General features: G+C 50.5%; 1 protein-coding gene across 15 annotated transcripts in view; it reads left to right on the top strand.

Moving 5' to 3' along the window:
• Positions 1 to 21,856, top strand: part of PRR5L (proline rich 5 like) — a 142,092-nt gene that overhangs the window by 106,753 nt on the left and 13,483 nt on the right. For 13 of the 15 annotated variants that reach the window (XM_078058188.1, XM_078058187.1, XM_078058193.1 and 10 more), the window contains 3 exons: positions 11,416 to 11,473; positions 16,192 to 16,283; positions 19,315 to 19,455. In XM_078058188.1, the coding sequence (XP_077914314.1) occupies positions 11,416 to 11,473; positions 16,192 to 16,283; positions 19,315 to 19,455 (291 nt within the window). Of the gene's footprint in view, positions 1 to 11,415; positions 11,474 to 16,191; positions 16,284 to 19,314; positions 19,456 to 19,987; positions 20,203 to 21,856 lie in introns of those variants that run through there. The other 2 variants (XM_078058195.1, XM_036112440.2) reach the window with 2 other exon arrangements.

Raw genomic sequence — 21,856 nt, 5'->3', positions numbered from 1 at the left:
GAGCAATTTGCTTTACCTTTCTGTGTTTTAGTTTTCTGTTCTATAAAAACAAGGGTAATAGGACCAAACCTTATAAGGTTGTTGTGAGGACTGACTAGATTATTATTTGTTAAGTGTCAGGAACGGTGACAAGCACAGAGGAAGACAGAGTAATGTGGTCGTTAAATTTATATGTATGCATATTTGTTATTCTAAGGGGTCATCCATCCCTTTTAATGGGAAAGTAACATAAAAATAGAAAACATCTCGGTTTCAGGTTGGTGATGTTATTCCATATCCAAGGAGAACATACTTTTAAGACCGTTTAAAGAGTTTTTAGGTCTTAAAAACAACACAGGCATTCTTTTTTTTTCTTACCAAGATTCAGGAAGCTTAAACTTTTATGTGCACTTTTATTTTTTTTAAGATTTATTTATTTATTTATTTGACAGCGCACACAAGCAGGGAAAGCAGCAGGGGGAGGGAGAGGGAGAAGCAGGCTTCCCGCTGAGCAGGGAGCCTGATGCGGGGCTCAATCCCAGGACTCTGGGATCACGACCTGAGCCGAAGGCAGACGCTTAACCTACTGAGCCACCCAGGCGCCCCTTATGTGCACTTTTAAAGAATGACAGATGTCAGTCCTTTAAAACACGCACACACACACACGTGTGCATGCACATGCACGCACGCGCACGCACATGCACGCACGCGCATGCACACATGCACAGAGCAGAAAATGGCCGCTATAAATCTGGACAAAGCAAGACTCAACGGAACCCTGGAATTCAGTTGGCTCAGATGTCTCAGCTGCTCGAAAGAAGGCCCGGGTCCAGGGAGAGACAAACGTAAAGATTAAGAAAGAGGTAATTAGTTACAAATGTGAATCATCTCTGTTGCCCTTGACTCAAAGGTCAGTCTTGTCCTCAGCCTCTCCTCTTGCTGTCTGTAGGGATTGATTTTTAAATCCAACTCCAGAGAAGTGGTTTTTCAATCAGTCCTGGAGGAACCTGCCCAGCCGGCCGCCTTCCTCGTTGACATTTAAAATAGACAGCGTTTGGTGTGGTTTCAATCAGGTTTTAAATGTCAGTTGTCTTTTGGCATGGGGGGCTTACCCCTAGGATGGGTGGGGAAGGGCATTTGGGTGGGGACTTGTTTATCTGGGAAGCCCTGAGGTTTTTGGGGGCGGTTAATGCTGCTTACAAAGTATGCCAAACACTTAACTAATAACCACACGTCATTTTTTTTTTCTATCGAGAGCTTAATCAGACAAACTGCTTGGTGAATAGTGAGTCTGACAGTGTGGGGTAGGAACTGGTTTTCACAGTTTTGAATCTGGTTTTTCCTTAGTGTAAGGTGCTAGACGGGAGAGAGAGCTAGCCTGGACGCTGTCGAGCTGTCTGCTTAAATGTAGGTTTTAAGTCTCATGTAAGGAGCAGAGCCCTTTTTAAAAATGGTGTCTGGTTCCCCAGTCCCTGGAAGGTACCTGGCATAGAGTAGATGCTCAGTAAAGTTTCTTGCGGGAGAGGGAGGTAGATGATTTTAGGTGGTAGAGGCAGGGGCGTTAAATAACATTCGCCTTCGTGGCTGGAAATTATTTCCCTTCTTTTTCCTTTAGCACTGCTGATTGTGCCAGAGAGAGTCTCGGTTTGCACCAGTGTCTTTGACACTCGTGGGACTTGGCGATCGTGTTTCAGGAAGACAGAGCAGGCCTCAAGTGTAGAGCCTTCAGCTAGGGACACTAATTAGGATTTCATAACCTTTTTTTTTTTTTTGCATTGAGTTGATGGTTGAGTTACATTCTATTTATGGCAACTGATGTTACTATAGTTTCATTTTTAGACATATGTATGTTTTAAAAGCGGATGGATTTAAGAAAAATAGTCTGCAAAGAGTAACAGTTTAGGCGGCCCTGGCTATGGCCAAATGCTGAAGGTGGTTCAAGAGAGACTCGGGTTTGGAGAGCCCCATGCTAGGCACCTCTTGAAAATGGGCTGGTCCCAAAGCCATGCCAAGTAGAACTCTCCATGAGGGAGGATGGAGGGGAGGAGGGGCATCCAGGAGGGAGGGTTCTAGAGGCCAGCCTTCACATTCCACTGGCAGATGGAAAGTCTGAATGGGCTCCAGGAAGAACATTCCTCCAGCAAGGAGGAGGGCAGAAGGTCTGGGGACAAATAAGGAACAGAACCCAGGGGTGGACAGGGAAGACCCCAACACCAAGGATGTGGCTGTTGGTGAAGATGATGAATGGGCTCCTTGGGCACTGGGCTTCTCTATGTGGAGGATCCCATGGCCCCCTCCTGGGCATCTGCATTCAGCAGTGGACTCCCATCTCCTGGGACCCAGACCCCCAACCCAGACATCTCTACTTACAGAGCCTTCTTTGTGACGCTGCTTCTGAAAGTGAACATTCTCACTTTGTAGCTTTAAAGAAAGAGTCACAAAAGAATATTTTCAGCGAAGAATAATGAAAATGACCTGAGGTGAAGGCAGAGGGGAAGCAGGTGGAAAAACAGTGCTTATCTTGTGTCTACACACACACAGGAGACAGGCCGTCTGAGCCACAGAAGCACAGATAGATTTCCAGAAGACACTGATCCCCCCAAAATCTGACATTTCCAGTATTTTCCTTTTCCTTCTGTTTTGCATTGCGCCTGGAGGGAGGGTTGGGGTTTCCCAGGGGAACTCTGTATCATAGAGACAGCTCTGTGGGATAATTCATTCCTTATCACTTTGGAAACCAATGAAAGCTGTGCATTTTTGTATCACCTACTTAGTGGTTGACCACCTTGGGGGTGCGGGGCACGGGGATGCGAGGAGCTGCAGGCAGCGTTTTCTGTGTTCCTGGATCTGCTGGCATGGCCATGGCTGCTGCGAGCTTTCCCCTAAGCCCAGAAAGTTAATTCCTTTTGGTTTTGCTTGATTCAGAAACTCTGGGGCGCCTGGGTGGCTCAGCCGTTAAGCGTCAGCCTTCGGCTCAGGTCATGGTCCCAGGGTCCTGGGATCGAGCCCCGCATCAGGCTCCCTGCTCCGCGGGAAGCCTGCTTCTCCCTCTCCCACTCCCCCTGCTTGTGTTCCTGCTCTCGCTGACTCTGTCAAATAAATAAATAAATAAAATCTTAAAAAAAAAAAATGAAGCTCTGTCTATCGTCAGTGGCTCTGAATGAGATAGTACCTAGGAAAGGGGGAAATTTAGTCACCCTAATGCCTAAAGGTGATGGATGACCTGGTAGCGTTTGATACAAATACCTCCCCTCTACTACCCATATCTGTGAGTCCCAGGAGGCCAATTTCCTCCTTAGCTCTTCATTATCAGGGAAAATTCATTGAGGGTTTATGGCAGAGCCGAAGGAGGAAACATCGAAGCATCTTGGCCACTGTGGAGTTGGAGATTGCAGACAGAACAGGGATATAGATGCATCCATGCAGATGCATACCACACTGTGTCGTCTTAACTGAAAACCCGAATGGATGGTAAGGGCTTCCAGAGAGGCCCAGAATAAGTAGATTTTGTAGGGGGCAAAGATGGGACTGGTTAGAATCCACAGCTAGCTGGGTGGAGAGATGATAAAAAGTGGGGAAAATCACTTGTGTGTGATTTTTTTTTTTCCCCAAACCCAAATGGAATAGAGGAGAAAAGTTTCAGCTCCTCTTTGGTCAGCCTGGGAAGTCTTCTCCAACCGATGGGATTCCCCAAATGGAAAAAGATGATCAGGTGGACAGAGGGTAGCAAGGGATGGAGTGTTGAACAAGTGGGCTGAGCTCCAGCGAAAAGACAAGGAAGAGGGGAGGGGATGATGCCTTTAGGTGAGAACATTGTTACAGGTTGTGTTTCGGATTTGGCCAATACTTGGAAGAAAGCCATTGTGGAGTTCGTAAATATGTGGGGCGGGGGGTGCCTGGAAGCTTTCCTTGGCTGCTGTGAGGGGAGAAAATAGGGTGGTACCCTGTCTGGGGGCTTTGAGAAAGACCCCTGGATGTTTCAGGCTACTCTCGTGGGGGGCCGCCTGACAGACCGCCCTGTTACCTCTCAGCAGCTCTGCCATACTTCATCCCTTCGACAATTACCTGAATTCTCTGCAATTATTTGAATATTTTTATTGGACTTTTCTCAAATTTTATGAAGGTAAGTGGAAAGGATGGGTCTGGTGAAATTGATAACCGTAAGTCTTCATATAATTGAGATCAAGATGAAACTCAACGGGCACGCCGACATGGCAGGTCTTTAGCTTCACTGGCCTTAGGGTAGTGCACATTCAGTTGCGAAAGAAGGAACACGTAGGTGCGAAACGCTGGAAGTATATCATCCGCAGATGAGGTGTAATTAATTAGGGATTTTATAATCCCTCTTAGATCTACGGGAACAGAACTCCTCCTTATATCATGTAAGAGTCTCGTTCCACACGAGGACGTGTGTTCAAGAAACCGTTATGTATGAAATTGGGTGATTTCCCATAGAGCCGGCAGGAGCCGGGCTCAAGGGCACTGATGGAGGAGGGGCGGCAGGTGTGTGTGTGGGGGAAAGGGGGTGCTGGAAATGCACGCGGTGTTCAGAGACAGGGACACGTGCAGAGGTTCAGTGGCCCACGAGGAGTAATGACTGAGTTGGAAGGGCTGAGAAATACTTGTTAGGCGTGGAAAGCAACAGGGCAACTTTTTCTGAGGCTGGCGAAGATCTATAAGGAGGACCAAAGCGATGACCGTCATGACGGCTAACACTTTGTCGCATTTATGCACCAGGCACTGTCTTAAGTGCTGGCTCTCAGGAGCGTGGTCCCCGAACCGGCATCTTCATCGCCATCTGCGAGCGTGTTGGAAAAGCAAATTTTCAGGCCCCGCCTCAGACTCAGAGAATCAGAGTGTCCGTGATTCTGATGCCCACGCAAGTCTGAGAAACGCACTAAGCCTTTTCCCCAGGCCACGTTACTTATTCCTCCTGACAGCTGATGAGGAAGATTTTGCTCTTACCGTTTTACGGATCCTGCAACTGAAGTCCAGAGGAGGGAGGTTACCCGAGATCGCACAGCTAGGAAAAGGGAGAGCAGGTATCAAACCCAGGCCATCTGGCCATAGGAGAAAAATCTGGGTTCTACTTTAAATGTTAAAGGATGCCCTTATGGCATCCTATGAAAAACCCCAGGGCAAAAAAATTTCAGTGTTTTTAAATTTTATTTGTTTAGGTGTCCAGTGAAACAGACATGGACTGTTTTTAGGCTTCCTTGTTAAACAACTTTTTTATAAAAAAGATTTTATTTATTTACTTGAGAGAGAGAGCGCACAAGCAGGGGGAGGGGCAGAGGGAGAAGCAGGCTCCCCACTGAGCGGGGAGCCCGATGTGGGACTCGATCCCCAGACCCTGGGACCATGACCTGAGCTGAAGGCAGACGCGCAACCGACTGAGCCACCCAGGCGTCCCTAAAACAACTTTGTTAAAAGCCCCAATTCACCCTCTTAATGACCACTGAAATGGTATGGATGAAGAATTAGCATTTGTAACAAGTTTTAAATCTTCACACTCCATCTGGGGATTTCTGTCTGGTCTCATCGCCCCCCCCCACACACCCCAGAACTGGTTTATTAGGAACTCTCTGGACTTGGGGGTGAGTCGTGTTTATGAGCCTTCTTGTTGCTTATCTAGGAAGGTATCCAGCTTCACAGGAAATGCAGACATCCTTAGAGACGATGACTGAACTTTCAAAGTCGCAGAGGGGAAAAAAGGAGGTGGCCCACCATTTCCATCACTGGCTGGGTGCCAACGCCAGGAACCTTTGTAGACCTTGGTATCACTGGAAACATGCCTGAAGTAGAATTGTTGGTTAACACAAGCTCTCAGGAGGCAGAGAGGGGCATGCTTCTAGACGCCTCTGGGGTCGGAAAGAATGTCGCGTTTGGGAATGGAATCCGCTTGCGAGCCAGGTGTTTGCCTTGCTAGACAGTGAGTAGATCGCAGAGAGGGAAGCCCTGAGAAAGTATTTTTGGAGAGGCAGAATTTGGGACACTGGTTGCAGGGTCGGGCAGCAGGAATGACCCAGCTGGATGGAGGCTTTGTGGTGGAACTGAGTGACATCCCCCGAGATTGCTCCCAGTTCATGTGAACTGGGAATGGATCCCCTCTACTTTCCCCTGTGGGCAAGGACGTAAGCAGTCTCTCCAGGTGACAGGGCAGGAGAGCATGAGGGCTGAAAGCACCAGCCCTTCTGCCAGGTACATCTGGATCCCGGTCCCTGCTGGAACCCTTACTGGCTGGGTGACTGCGGGCATGTCACTTAACCTCTCTGAGCCTGGTTTTCTGAGTGGTAAGCTAGTTGTGATCATGATGCCTACTTCAAAAGGTGGTTGTGGTTCCTAGAGGAGATGTTCTATATGCAAAGTGCTTGGTACAGAGGGAACAGTCAGCATACGGTAATTTGTATCTTTGTATTTTTTATTATCATTGCTAAAATAGACCAGGGGCATAGAATGGGAGAAAGACCTGGGTTTGGATTCAGACCAACCTGGGTGCCGGTTCTGGTCTCACATTTGCTGGTTGCTTCTCTGAGCCTCGATTTCTTCATCTGTAAAACGGGCATAGTTTGTGGCAAAGGTATCATGAGCTAGTGCATGCAGAGGGTTTAATACAGTGCCTGACAAGAGTAAAAATCAGTAACTCTCCTGTCCTTCCATCATCATCATCGTCGTCACTGCTAAATCAGTAGAAGAGCGGGTGGCCAGTGGCCTTAACATTTACAGAATTCCTGCTGTATGGAAAGTTCTTTCCCCTGGGAAGATGGGGGCCGTGTCCTTCTCCCCACCCCCAAGCCTAATGGGTTCCCTGTTTTCCTGAGTCCCTCCGGTGGGGGCGGGGAGGTGCCTGCCTGACAGGAGGTGCACACTGGTGACAAGCCCACCTTCTCACCTCCCCTGCCTCTTCCTGCCTGACCTCCCGTGATCACCTCAGTGGGATGAGCTGAATCTGTCCTGCCCGCTCAAGGTTGGGTGGTTTGGGTGCCTTTCCCCAGACAGCCTTGTGTTTTGCATTTTTCCTAGCTGAACCTCACTTTTCTATGGGCAGCCTGTTTTTGGGATGTCTTAGAAAAAATAGACGTGTCAGCTGTTTCTCACGTCTAGGCTCCTCTGCCCCTTCATTGAAATGCTGTGTATTCCACCGCTAAGTTCATTTCCGGGGTGGGGGCGAGGCACTAAGTAACCACGGGCCTCATTCCAAGTCCCAAATCATTTCCTAGGAGCTGCTATTTCACGTAAGTGTTTTTTTAGCTTGAAGCCTTAGGCCTGGGGAGGTGGGGGGGGGTGGCTGCTGCCATGGGGCAGGGAGTGGGACCAGAGAAAAGTCAGGTTCTTTCCAGCTCTGGCCCCCCACGGCTCCATCACCACTGCCCACAGCGAGCAGGTACTCGGGACCTTCCGGAGTCAGGCACTTGTCAAGGGCTGGGAATGCTGTGCTGTGAGTTCTAGGGAGAACAGGTGCCTAGAAAGAAAGACCACGCATGATGGATGCCCGATTCAAGGGTGGTTCTTCTCTCTCCTTTTTTTTTTCCTCCCCACCTCTTTTAAGTCTCAGCAGCCTTAAGCTCCACAGATGTCCAGGTGGAGATGTCTTAGGTGAAGTGACCAGCTGACAAGACGGGCTTCATAATTTATAGGGCCCAGTGCAAAATAAAAATTTGGCCATGACCAGGGTGGGGAAATCAGTCTCCCCTTCCTGTGGGCCTGCAGCTGCAACCCATGGTGGACAGGCGACCCCCCAAGAGATTGTAACCTTTGCACCCTCAGTACACAGATCAGGGATGGCCAAGAGCCCCCCTCTGGCAGCTGGGCGGGGCGGGCTGCCACCAGGCCCCTCCCCGGGATGCTGCAGGGCATGCACCCAGCCTTACCCTCCCTGCACCTGTGCCTGGGCCCCCACCGACAGGACCCTTTTCACCATCTGAGGAATAGGAGGATAGTGGGAGGTGGGCAGGGTGAGGGAGACCCTGCAGCGGGGCCAGCCACCAGGGGGTGGGGAGCAAGTGTGGAATACCCCTCCTGGGGAGGTGGTAGGGGGCAGGACCACGAGGGAGCTGAGACCCCAAGCACTTGGTACATCCTCCATGGCCCCAATTTCACTTACATAACACAAGTTCAAAGATTAAAATGATAAGAATTGAAACAGTAACTGCAGAGCATTAAGCCCAAGTGGGAGGCCCTTCGGACCATGAAGCCTGCAGTCACACAGGACCCTAACCTCCGCAGGGTCCTGCCTGACTGCAGATTCCCAGGAGAGAAGACCATTGGCTCAGTTTGGGGCCTGGGTCAGGGGGTGGGGTCGGAACCAGGCCAGTCGCCTAAGCTGACAGTGCAGCCTGGGGTCAAGGGGTTTGAGCTTGCACAGTGGGGCAGAGGTCCCTTAAGTGGATGACAGGTGCTTCTCCAGAAGGGGTGGGGGGGCTGTGGGCTAGGCTGGCCCCAAAGGTCCTTCTTCTGTGCACACGTGCCGAATAAAATCTAGAGACTCATTTCCTGGAAAAGGAGTCCACCCAAATACCATCAAAACTGTGTGTGACCAGTGGATTTTGACCGCAGGGCTGGGGAGATGGCAGTATGGCTAGATGCTCCCTCCAGTCCCTTCCTGAGCCCAAGTTTTTGTTGCTCTTATTTGGTCTAAGTTAAGGATTGCCATGCTGTTGTATCATGAGAATTTTAAAAAGAATATTTTCTTTTCCATTTCTCTCTAATCCACAAGTAATTTATTTTTCTTAAAAAAGAACAAAATGTTTTGGTTTTTTTTTCCAAATGTCTCCTTGAAGGGGGAAGATCTAGGAGAGAGAAGGAAGGAGAACCCGGGCCATCTCTTAAAGTTTATCCTTTAAGATCCAGACAAAGTGATTTTTACCGAGTGAAGAAATGTCAACAAATTTAGCGATGCTGTTTTTCTCTTTCTCCCCTCTTATACACATTCTGTCTTATCTTGATTTCTTAAAAGTTCAAAATGGTCTTTAGCACCAAAACAGGCAACATACACACTCAGCAAATGTTTATTAGCATCTGCCGTGTTTGGGGCACTGTTCTCAGAGCCTCGGGCACTAAACTAAGAAATGGTCCTTACCCCCTAAGGACCTAACACATAGGATATAGGGTTTGAATTCATTTCTTTGATTAACTCAGGATCTGACCTGGACCTAGCACATGCAGACCCAGTGCATTTTCTCTCTCCATCTCCCAGTAAACTTCTGGTTCTCCCCCCGCCCCGCCATTGGAAGTGTAGATAACCGCAGTCATGGAACACACTCAGGAAAGTTGCATTAAGAGGGAGGCTTGATCACATTTGCAGGCACATCGCAGAGACATGAGCTTTCGGAGGGTCGTGAAGCCGTTTTGGAAGAAGCCTGGGACACCCGTGCTGGTGTTAGAAGTGGTGACAGAGTCATGGCATCAGGAGCCCTCCCACAGAGCACCCAGGGATGTTCGGAGAACCTCACCGGTGGGGGGGGGAGTAAGGGACCCACGCAGGGACCTAAGGCCCCAGCTGTTCAGAAACATGCCGATAGAGTGACTGCCACGTGGAAGCACCTCTGTAATCTTTCCCGTCCGGCTCAGCTGCTGCAAAGCCTTGCTTCTGAGAGTCTAAATTGGGTGCCATGCTGGTTGCTTGCTTTCTGACCCAGAAGCTGCTGGGATTCGTTTGCTAGGCTGGAAGGGAGAGGACACAGTTGGGGTTTCACCTTAATTACCTGTTTGTTCTGGTTCTTTGTAAAGGAATTGATTTTTTTTCTTCCTTTAACAGAGTTGGTGTTCTCCCGTGAGATGTCATTCTAACTTGGATTTGGGGTTCCATCTTGAAACTAAACAGTGGCCGACTACTTTTCGAAGTTAGGTCATATCTTGTGAGGTTTTTTTTTTTTTAAGGTTTTATTTATTTATTTGTGAGAGAGAAAGCATGAGCAGGAGGAAAGGGTAGAGGGAGAAGCAGACTCCCCGCTGAGCAGGGAGCCCGATGCAGGGCTTGATCCCAGGGCCCTGGGATCATGACCTGAGCTGAAGGTAGACGCTTAACGACTGAGCCACCCAGGCGCCCATATCTTGTGAGTTTTAATAGGTTCTGTGAAATTTGGTTCATCTGTATGTGTCACAGAAATGTGGTAGTTCTTTTGTTAAAATATTTTAATATATTTGATGTAGGCTCATTTGTTACAGACTCTCTCTACCTCCCACTCCTTTTGTGAAGATAGATGAGAGAGCAGCTATGATCATCACTGCCCATCGCCACTGAGTACTAAGGACATAAAATACCGTGTGTGTGTGTATTTACAATGACTAATTCTTACATGAACTCTATGATATTGCTGGTATGGTCCATTTTACAGATGAGGAACTCAAGAATCAGGGAAAGTAAGGCCAAGATCACACAGCTAGAATGTGGCCGAGCTGGGACTTGAACCCGTCTGATATCCAAGTTTTTCCCACTCTGCTGTGCATGCTCTTATCATTGTTGCAACAGGATTGTAGGGTTTTGTAAAGGAGAATACTAAGAAATGCCTTAGGTTTTTTGTGTAGGATACATATCCCCATGGGCCCCCTACCCCATAAGCGTAGGCCTTTGATAATCTGATATTGTGAGGCGAGGTGGAGGGGCGCCAGCACATCCTTGCTCTTGGAGCTTCTGTGACCTCTGGAGAGGCTGCGCTGCTTCTTACGGGACCCGCTGTAGCCCTTCAAGGGAAGGAAGGGGTCTGGGTGGGTGGACTTGCTGGAAGGCAGCAAAGTGGAGCGGAGAGAACATGGCTTCTGGCTGCAGGAAGACCTGCCCTGTCTCCTGTAGGCAGTGTCTTCCCTGACCGTCAGTCAAGTATGTGTAGCGGCACCAACGGGATGGGACTGTCGGGAGGGTTGGAATTAGGTGAAATGAAGGATATAAAGCCTCTGACACACACAGAACACTCAACAGTTGTTAGGTGCAATTGCAAAAGGACTTAACCTTTTTCTCTCTTTCCACAACTTTCCACGCACACGCTCACTGACGGACACATACCCGCGGCTTCTTAAAGTTTTACGCACAGTCTCTTGCATGTTAGCATGAGAAACCCTGAATTTATCTTTTTTAAAAAAATATTATTTCTGCCTAACTTCCCATTACCTCAGTGCTCCCTCTTCTGAGTTCAGATTAAGGGCTTGAAGGACGTTGCGTGTCAGCCCTAGGCCTGCCACAGGAGCCAGCCAAGAGCGAGGCATGCCTCCTTCTGCTTGAAGGGATGGGATGGCGGTTGGGTGTGGCTCTTGTCTCCCTCTTTTGCTGACTTCTCCCCAAGCCTGATCCCCCAAGAGGACAAAAGTCTCCTCAGACTTGGAGGCATGACTAGCCTACAAGTGCCTAGAACCCCGCGCCCTCAGCCATGGGAAGTGGAAGGAGGTTTTGTCACTCTCTGAAGTGGCCCAACCCTTGTGTTCTTTGTTCTCTCTTCACAGAACCAGCTTCTTGCAAAAGGCCTGTTGTTTGTGGAGGAGAAGATTAAGCTGTGTGAAGGCAAGTACAAGGCGCGCTCGTGCAGCGGGCTCTGTGACTCAGCCTCTGATGTTCGGACAGCTGAAATGCTTCTGTCCAAAAGTGGCGGGCTCCAAGTGAGTGAGTCACCCCGCCCGTTTCTCCTCCAGCTAGGCGGCAGCACTTCCCGGAGCCGGCCACTCGTGGTGGTGCGCGTCAGATCTGTATTTTGAGAAGTCAGGTGGAATCGGGGTGGTCTTCTCAGAGACCTTGTTGAGGGTTCTCGCAGGATGCGTGCTGGTGGTCTCCTGTGAGGGGATCAGTTATACTACAGATCCTGTCATGCCGTTCTCTCGGGTCTGATCCAGGCTATTCCTAATTGGCCTTTTTCATATTTCTCGAGGTCCTATATGACAGGAGGCCTCTACCCATTTGGGGGACATTATACTAAGCAGGTACCTGCTGAGTGAGATATGATTTGATAGGCAAAGGAAGATTTCCTGACCTTAAAATGTTTTAGAGCCCACGGGACAGGATGGAAAGGCACCGAATGGAGATGGGACCAAGGCAAGAATTGGCCAACCCCATGACTCTACCAAGGGCTACTCTCAGCTGCCACCAAGGTGGATCCTGATCTTAGCTTACCACCTATTGCTTGGGTGACTTTTGGCAAGTTTCTAGTTTCTTGGTTTTTTTTTTTTTCTATCATTTTTAAAATGATACGAGTTTAAAAGGGAGTATAGGGAGCGTAATTGGCGTAGCACCATTATCCGGCACGCAGTAGTTCCACAGACTGATTCCTTCTTTTTTTTTTTTTTCCTACTCTAGTTTAGAAACTTCTACCTGGAGGTCAAATTTACTACTACAGATTTACTACTAGACACAGACGTGGCAGGCGGGAGAGCGTGCCTTCCCCCCCATCCCCCCCACCCCGGGAAAGACACTCTTGGCCAGTGTTGTATAAAGACGAAATAGGAGACAAATGAGAACTGGTGCTGGAAGGGTCTGGTGCCTGGCGCACAGTAAGAGCTCGGCAGACCTTTGGGGGAATAGAGGCTAGAAACTAACCTCTGTGTATCTGAGAGCTGACTGAGCCTGTAACCTTGTTTTCCCTCAGTACAACCGTACTCAGGCTTTTTTAACCTTATGAATGCCCCCTAGCCTAAGGCCTTACTTATTTTTATTTTTTGAGAGCGAGCGCGCGTGCGTGCGTGCAAGCAGGAGGGAGGGCCAGAGGGAGAGGGAGAGAGAGTATCCTAAGCAGGCCCCACACCCAGTGCCAAGCTTGATGCGGGGCTCGGTCTCACAGCCCCGAGATCATGACCTGAGCTGAAATCAGGAGTCAGACACTCAACCCACGGAGCCCCCCAGGCGCCCCCCAGGGCCTTATTTTTGAGTGAACTGGCTTTGACAAGAAGTTTGTGCCCCTTTTGCATGTTGGGGTCAGGCTACTACACAAGCGTGGAAGGTGACAGCCTCAGAAAGGGAGGGAAGAGAAGCACAGTCTGTGACCATGGTATTTGCCTGGAAGTCATCTGGGGAGTTATCACAAGCTCCTGGAAACATGGAAAACCAGCTTCATGAAAAAGATGCCGAGCAAAACCAGAGATTTAAGTGCTTTCAAGGGGAGGTTCAGTGCCTCTCATTCGAGTGACCCTCGACGTAAATACTCTGGAGTGAAAGCTCAGGAATGGAGCTACGCTAACCCGGGCAAACGAAGGTCCTCCGAGGTTCTCTGCTCAGCCCCCAAAGTGCGCTACAAGGGCACCGGATCGGGTGTTCTCCCTGGGGTCCACTCTCGTCCTGGTGTCTGAGCGGCCCTTCTGCTCAGCAAAGGGGCCCGTGGAAAACCTGTAAGGGCCTTTCCTGTCTTCCAAACATCCCCACTTTTTATGTTATGTACTACAGCTCCAAGAGAGATTTTATTTGGCTAAAAGGATCCTCTTGCTCTAAAACAGTTCAGGAGCCACGGACAGGATCCATCCTTTCACCGAAAGAACCTCGGTGTTTATGCACGAGCACCCCGCCTCCCGGCCGCAGACCCAGCCCCCACAGCTCTTACCCAGGTGCTGCTCTTCTGCGGGCAGGATCTGTCATGATAATTCCAGTAATTTCCCAGAGCTTTAGCAACCTTGACCCTGAGGAGCTTCTCATTCCCCTTCTATAGACATGCGGCGATCTAAACTCCCGTGGCACATTAAGAGGACAATTTCTGTAGGGTGTTCATCTAGACCCTTCCATCCAGCTGCCCTTCATCTTGGCAGGGAGCGAAGTCCTCTGGGCTGTTTTCTGAAGGTGAAGTCACGTCCCTGTAACTCTCTCTTCCCCGGGGCTCCCCTGTTTTGTTAGCCTGTGTCTGTCTGATGTTCTCCTCTGAACGCTTTCCAAAACATCCATTACTCTGTGAAGTGTGAAGCCAGCAATTAGACACAGGTTCCCAGGAGAGGTGCCTTCCCGCTGCCGGGTCGAAGGATTACCTCATGTGCCGACGAGCATTCCATTGGCGGCGCAGGGGAATAAGCACTGACCTGCACGAGTCTCCTTCCTTTCTTCCATGTCAGGAAGGCCTCTGCTTGTCTTCCTCGTGGAAGGCTTAGGATACAGGCCATCAGTAAAGGAGCTGGAAGAGCCCTTTCTCCTGTGAAGGACGTTATCCAGCTGCTGGGGTCACCTTGGTTTTGGGTACCAGGATGAGAGCTAACGTTTCAGATGTTCCTTCTGACCTCCCCGGCTCCTCCCTGCCGTGAACTAGCATAGCCTGCATTTGAAAAGACTTGTACATTCAGACATTGATTGGAGGTCAACTATGTACCAGGTGCTTTGCTAGGTGCTGGGGACACAGTGGTGAACAAAGCCATCCTAGGATTCCCAGGCCCTCGTGGCGCTCATAGCCACTGGTGGAGATAGATATTAATCAAATCATCATCAAATATAAAACTGTAATTGCAACAGGTATTAAGGCTACAATCCGTAGAAGCGGCATTTGACCAGTGGGGAGACTTTGCTATAGAGGTGGTGCTGGAGCTAAAACTAGAAGGACAGACAGATAGGTGTAAGTTAGGCAAAGAGAGGGGGAAAGAACAGTCTAGGCAAAGGGACTAGCACATGCAAAAGCCCTGTGGTGTGAAGGATCATGGTGAACATGAGGGGCTGAGGTAAAATCCACATAGTTGGGGCCCAAAGGTTGAAGGGAAAGGTCAAGTTCAAGGGTAAGGTTACAGAAGAAGGAAACAGACTCCCCCCTCCCCGCCCCCGGCAACCAGAGTGCCTATATTGTGGAGGTTTCCTTGATCTAAGAGCAAAGGAAAATGTTGGAGCTAATTATTAAGTCCTGTTCTGTCCTGTCCCATATTTGGATTAAATGGTAACTTCCTTCCACTCACCGGCCTTAGCATCTGTGAAAACCTGCACACTTGATACTTGCCATTCATTCATTCAAAGATTTCTAAAAATGGATTTATTGATCTGTCTGGCCTCGTGCTAAGCACTAGAAATAATAACGGTGAGCAGGACAGACAGGGCTTACGTGCTTACTCCCGTTCTAGTGGAGGAGACAAGAGAAGTCAGTAAGTGATTCCAGCCAAGTGTAATTAGCGCTCCGGGAGGGAAATGAGAGGGTGCTATGGATTTGCATTTTCCCCTAGTGTGTTTCTCTCTGACCTTTCAAAATCTGCACGTCTTCGGCCCTGCTCGCTGCTCGTTACGTCCGTGCTCTGCTCTCTCTCTCGCAGCCACTGCTTTTATTGTCCATTAAATTAATAGGCGGAAGATGCTAAATGAATCTTTCAAGATCTGCTCAGTGAACTGGCAGTGTTTTGCCAGACATCTCTCTCAGTGTCTAATCTTGGCTGACCCAGTTTCTCTGCCTCAGATGAGCAAAGACAGTACTCAGTCAGTTGTGTCACCTAGGTCATTAACATGCAGGCACCGTGGGGGTCCCTCCCTGCCCGTGCCCGCCTTCCTGCAGGTGCAGAGTTCCTGGCGCAGCCTTCCGGTGGCATTGGGTGCCCCATGTACAGGCAGCCTGGGGTCAGCCTTCTGGGTCCCAGGGGTGAGAGTAGGCCCAGCATCAGGAGGTGGGTCCTGTGTTTTGCAGGTGACCACTGCAGAGCATGCTGTCCACCTCCCACCCGCCACCCGGCCTCTGGTTATTGCAAACCAGTGGGTGGAAGTGACAGTCTCTAGGCCCTTCTTTCCCCCTCCCTGTACTGACAGCTCGAATCCAGAATGAAACAAAAACAAAACAAAAAAGTAGTGTTGTCATGATTAGAAAATCAAAACAATAACTGTGCATGTGATCCTCCCAGATTAAATCTGTCAAGAGCATGGGTTCTGGAATTCCAGCTCTGCCTTCTAGCTGTGTGACGTTGAGCTAGACCCTCAGCCTCTCTGAGCCTGTAAAATGAGGTCATAGAGTTTACTCATGAAATGGCCTGTAGATAAGTAGTTTAGCACAGTGCCTGAGAATGTTGTAACCATTCTTGTGATGGCACCCATTGTCATGTCATTTCCAAACTTCAGCTCCTGTTTCTGGAGTGGGGGATAGAAGGCATATTTGCCTATTTTTGGTTAAGTCTTCCCATCCAATCACACATTGACTTGTAGTAATGCCTCCGAGAGCAAACGTAGGTCATGAGCTTCTTCCCCTGTCCCCCTGTCCCCATGCTGCATTTGACCTGGGACTGTCTCTAGCCTCTCCTGCAAGTAATGACAAATTCTTTTCTTTCTTCCTCCCCTCCCATCTTCTCGTCCTCGTGTAGGTGAAAATCGCATTGAGGTTCTGGCTGAAGTGTGGGACCACTTCTTCACTGAGACTCTCCCCACCCTGCAGGCAATATTTTATCCAGTTCAGGTCAGTCTCACTGAGGAACGACCTCCTGCCGGCCTCGGCACTCTGTCTCCTTCCTTGGCCTTTGGCCAGCTGGGACCTCCTGGTGAAGGGGGGAGAGGCAGGACATTGGGCGCCTGAGTTGGCCAAGGACCACGGCGCTCTTTGGAGGGCTCTCTGGTCTATGTTTAGCATCTAACCTCAAGCCAAGAGAGAGTGCCTGCATAACTAGCAATTTGTAGGCTTTTGTCACCCTCTTGGTTTTGAGTATTCCCGTATATTCTTGGCGTGGTTTGTTTCTCCCCTTTTCAGAAGTAGAGAAGATGGGGCAGGGAGACTTTTCTTTCCTCTTTTTCTTCCCCCTCCCTTTCTTGGAAGCCCGATTTTAAAGCAAGATGCCTGTTGCCCCAGATTGTGGGAAGGGAATCATGTCTCTTGCCTTCTGTGAGGGATGCCTGAAGACAAGTAGCCACGTGAGGGAGCAGAAAGAACACTGGACTCCATCAGTCGTTGGGCTTAGGCAAACTCATTTCACTTCTCTGAAATGTTTCATCTGCAAAATGTGGGCTTTCGAGCAAAAAATGAGCAGCATCTCCTTAGTATTCTTATTCTGTGATGAGAGCTTATTCTAACACTTGAGATGCTTTCCTTCTACCTTCCTGCAGAGGCTAATAGCAGGACTGGTCACTGCCAGGTCAGAACGGACACCCCTGCAGGCAGGTTGACCGATAGATCTTCCTCTCCAAGATTCACATCTCCATCCTCCGCTTACCCCACCCCCGCTCCGCCCACTGGGGTGAAGGCGCATATCTAATGGGGCTTTGTTGAAGTGCGGGTGTGGGGCCCAGCAACAGCACAGCCCTTAGCGATGCTGTGTGCCAGACACAAGGGCCCACAGGCTTTGTTTGCTCTGAATGGTGTTGTATGGGAACTTGGAATTCCTTTAAATATATATCAATACCTAAAAATTGGGAGGTTACGCCTACTGAGTCCATTTCCCATTTCTGGCCTGCCCCTCACAGTTCCAGTAGAAGCTCTGGCCTACAGCTCACTGCTCTCTTCATCCCATCCTTAGCCCCATCCTCTACCACCGTGAGAGGATTTGCAGCATTTTTGGGGTCAGTTCAGCTCCCATACCCACAAACGTCTCCCCTCCCTGTAATGGTCACTCCTAGGCCAGCGCTGGGTCCTAAGAAGACAGACATGGGAGGTAGAGTTGCCAGAGTTAGCAAATAAAATTATAGAATGCTGGGTTAAATTTGAATTTCAGATAAACAATGAATAATGCAATATCTAGAACATACTTCTACTAAAAAATTATTCACGTTCAACTGGACATTCTCTGTTTCATTTGGCAACCCTACTGGAGGGGCTGTGTAGACCTGGGTCTCTGTCTTAGGACCCCGTGGGCATGGAATTCCAAGGTGGGGGTGTCCAGATGGGTTAGAATGGGAGTGTGGCATCTGAGTGGGCATGGCCCTGGTACAGTCATCGGATGGCCAAGAAGGGCCCTCGTTGGCATATATCCAGGCAGGAAACCAGTTGTGCGGGTCTGAGGATGTTACGCATCCTGCCTCTCTTGAAGAATCGCAAGCTCCGGTGATAGTTGATATTGCCCCAATCCACCCCCTTCCCCACACACAGTTTCCCAAGTGCTGCTGCTGATCCAGACACCCCACCTTGAGAAGCCCGGAGTTAGGGGTTTTCACTACCGGTAGTAACACGCCGAGGTGTCTGTCAGTCCAGCTCCGTCCACCTCAGAGCCCCGTCTGTATGGGTGTCTGTGTGAGCCCTACTTCCTCGGTGGACAGATGTGTTTTTGAGTACTTACTGTGTGCAAGGGGGCAGAAGCTTGCCTTCATTTTCCTACCTTAGAAGGCGAAAGGGACCTGGGAGATGAAATGAGGGCATAGCTAGCTACGAGGTTGGAGGTCATTGCGGACTGTAGCGTCTTGGAAAAGGCAAAGTTGGCGGAGGGGGGCCTGCTGCCACTGGAGGCGGGCCGGGAAGGCAGTCGAGGAAGGGGGTGGTTGACCCGAGCCTGGAAGGCGCCAGTTGGCCGTTGTATGCATCTCTGGGGACTGGGAGGGGGGAGGGAGAGGGGCATGCGGAGATGGCAAAACCACTCTTGCCTGCATTTCTGTGAAACCCTAAGGACTTCTAGGAAATGTAAAACTTCCTTAAGCCTTGGCAGACGTGAGGGATGAAAAGCGACATCCCGTTTGGCAGGTACCTTCATGATCTCTTTGGCTCCACCAAGAGCAGCCCATTTTTGGTGTGTGCCGTGTGTATACGTGCAAAGGAGAGTCTAGGAGAGAGGCCCTCCTTTCTTTCTGCTTTGGGAAACTTTGGGAGCCCTAAAATCAAATAGTTAAGGTTTGAGACCCAGCTCTACCCGGGGGATAGAACGTAACTCTAGGCTCTAGGTGTTTCCTCTGTGAAGTAGGTTTAATAACAGTACCTGTCTCAAAGGGTGGGATTAATCGTGTTAGTTCCATCGAAAATACTGAGAGTCATGCCTAGCACCTGGAGCTTAGTAAGTGTAGCTCTTAGGATTAGGAGTTCCTTTCACCCTCCGCCCACACCGTGCATGGTCAGGCTTGTCCCTGTGTTTTCCTTCTTGGCCTGGCGCGAGCTAGGTGCTCACATACTGAACAGGGTTGAGGAAGCAGCCTTGAAAGTGGGGGTGGGGGATGGGGGTCGGGGGTGTTGATCTTTTCTCTCATTTCCCCCCATCTTCCTCTCTCTTCTTCCTTCCTGACCACCCCCCCCCCCGCCCTCATGACAGCATGGCCCCCATTGATGTGTCTTGTATCATCTTGGGTCACTTAGGCAGGTTGAGTCACACCTTATCTTAAACGAAGCTTTCATTGGGAAGGACTGGGGCCAAGTCTTTGACTCTTTGGCAGCCCCCCCGCCCGCCCCGAGTTCTGCAGACACCTCGTCCTGTCCCATCCTGGTGTTCTGTCCACACTGGTTGTCCTGGACCCCGTGTGGCCGGCAGCATATCCAGCGGGCTCTCACCTCCCGGCCCTGCCCCCTCTCTCCTCTCCAGGGCCAGGAGCTGACCATCCGCCAGATCTCCCTGCTGGGCTTCCGTGACCTGGTCCTGCTGAAGGTGAAGCTGGGTGATTTGCTGCTGCTGGCCCAGTCCCAGCCACCCTCATCCATTGTCCAGATGTTGCTCATCCTGCAGGTGGGTGAGACCCCACTGGAGACGTCGCCACCAGGCCGGGGGAGGAAGAGACCCTGTGGGACGGGGGAGGGACCAAACGACCTGAGCACCTTAGCTCAGCTAGTATGCTTCAGTGTCGTCGTTCCTGTTCCTTAGCGCGTTTGTTCATTTGCTGTACCTCCGAGCCCCTGCGAGGCCCCTGGCGCTGTGCTGCATGCTGGGATCCCAGTGGGGGGTGGGGGGCGAGAGAGGCACAGTCCTGTCCTTCAGGGAGCGGACACCCTCCCTCCTCGCCCGGGAGCCTCAAGTAGCATGTGACGGCAAGAGCCTCCTGCAGGTGAGCTCGAGCCAGACCAGGAGCTCACTGGAAGGTTCCCGGGGCAGGAGGGCATCCTAAGAGACTACAACCAGAAGCGAGACCATGTCAGGCCCCAAAGCAGCCAGCCTGTCGCCGCTTGCTGGTCTTTCCTTGTCTCTCTCTGATGCCGCCTCTGTTGGCCCTGCCCGCTGTCTCTTGGACTGGGTGTCTCTGTCTTTCCCCCTCCCTCTGCAGACTTGTGCTCAGTACTGTGGTTTGCACCTGACCAAACGTGGCATCACGCACACAGCTCACGCGTTTCCACCAAGTGGTGACCCGGACGGTCGCCTCTTCATCCCCATTCCGAATCAACAGTAGGAAGACAAGCTAACACTCCCCGTTCCTGGCTGTGTACCTGGTGTAGGCCGAGGACTTTGTGTGGTGTTTTCTGAATCAGATCATCCAAATGACCACTTTGTGAAGTAGATAGTATTGTTATTCCCATTTTCCAGGCAAAGAAATGGAAACCCAGGAAGTGTGTGCTTGTCCAAGGTCCCTCAGCAAGTGGTAGTAGGATTCAGAGCTGTGGACACTCAGGGGAAAGAGTTGGGTTGGTCTAGCCCCGGCTACACGACTCTCCTTTGCCAATCAGCCATGACCTTGGGTCAAGTACCATAAACATGGCCTCAGGGAGCCCAATCCTATGGATAGGGGTGCACAATTCCCATGAAACAGAGATGTGGCCAGGGACACCCCCAAAAGAGGGCTCCTGTGCCTCCACCTTTGTAATAAGTTCAGATCCCACAGCATCGGGTCTGAGCTGTTCCCCAAGGCAGCCGGTATCATCCTTGCTCAGGCTGGCGGTGACCCCACTGCTCTCCAGCAGGCTTGGGGCCTTGGTCTCCCCCTCCCCCAGCTGCTGTTCTCTTCCGGCTCTCTGAGCTGGGCCATGCTTCTGGACCTTCTCCGCCTTTCCTGAACTCTGAGAGGAGCAAGAGTTACCTAATAGGATAAGGGTGCTCTTCATTGACTGGAAAAGCAGGTCAGGTGTTTTTCGGGCAGGAAGGAGAAGGAGGGGGGTTCGGAAAGTGTGGGGGGGGGCTCGTGTCTGAGAAGCATGAAGTAGAGCTTGCATCCCAAGTGAGGAGTCTAGAAAATGACCCCTTTGGGGTTCAGATGGGAAGACTGGGAAAGAAAAGTTGGGCTTTCTCCCTCTTATTTCCATTTATGATATTTTAAGGATGAGAGCTAATTCTTTTGTTGTTGGTGTTGTTTGTTTTTGTTCCTTGGAGGGAGAATTGGGGTGAGGGCCCCCGCCTGCTGATAGTAGCCCAGGAAGGCCTCTGTCTGTGCTAATGAAAAACATCCACCATGTTCCCATGTTGGACAACCCAACAGCCATATCAGATGGCTGCCATCATTCCCTTGCCAGCCCCTGGGGGGTTAGCCTGCTTCTCTAGGAGACACTTCCTTCATCCTCCGTAGCCTCCAGCCCACGTTGCTCTCCATGGGGTTCCCGGTGATCTTAGGAGAATGGCCTGATCTGTACCCCGGCCTCCGGTCCTCCCACCTCCCCAGCCTCACCTGGAGCCTCTGGTCACACTGATCACCTTTGCCTCTCCCTGGGGCAAAACAGTCTTTGCACCTGGGTTCCCTTTGTGGAGAACACGGTCTCCCGGGACCCACAGCCCCCTTCCGGTCAAGGCAGGTCTGCCCATGTTCTCCTCCCTCTTGTACCTTCAGCACCCATCGCATGGTAGACACGCGGTAGGTGTCAACTAAACATGTGCCCAGTGAGTGACGGCACAGCTAGCAAGGGCCTGAGCGGGACCAACCCCAGGTCTCTGGCCTCCAGTCCTCTGATGGTGATCATCATGCAGGGATTTATTTCTTGGCAGAGGGAAAGAAGTACAGTCAGAGAAGCTCTGTGGTTGTGACAGATGGTTGGGAAGTTGAGCAAGGGAACAGTCCCTGTTGTCCTATTTTCGCAGAGGAGGTGGAGGTTCAGAAGAGTTGGCCAAGCAGCTTAAGGTCACATACTAATTTGTAAGAGAGTGGGTCTGTCACCCATTCCTCAGCCCTTGCCCTTTCTACCTGACCAGCCAGCCTTGCTCAGATACCACG

Source organism: Halichoerus grypus, chromosome 11 (genome assembly GCF_964656455.1).
Source record: "Halichoerus grypus chromosome 11, mHalGry1.hap1.1, whole genome shotgun sequence".
NCBI classification, from domain to species: domain Eukaryota; kingdom Metazoa; phylum Chordata; class Mammalia; order Carnivora; family Phocidae; genus Halichoerus; species Halichoerus grypus.
The sequence above is the reverse complement of the archived record's forward strand: the minus strand, read 5'-3'. Positions and strand labels throughout refer to the sequence as shown.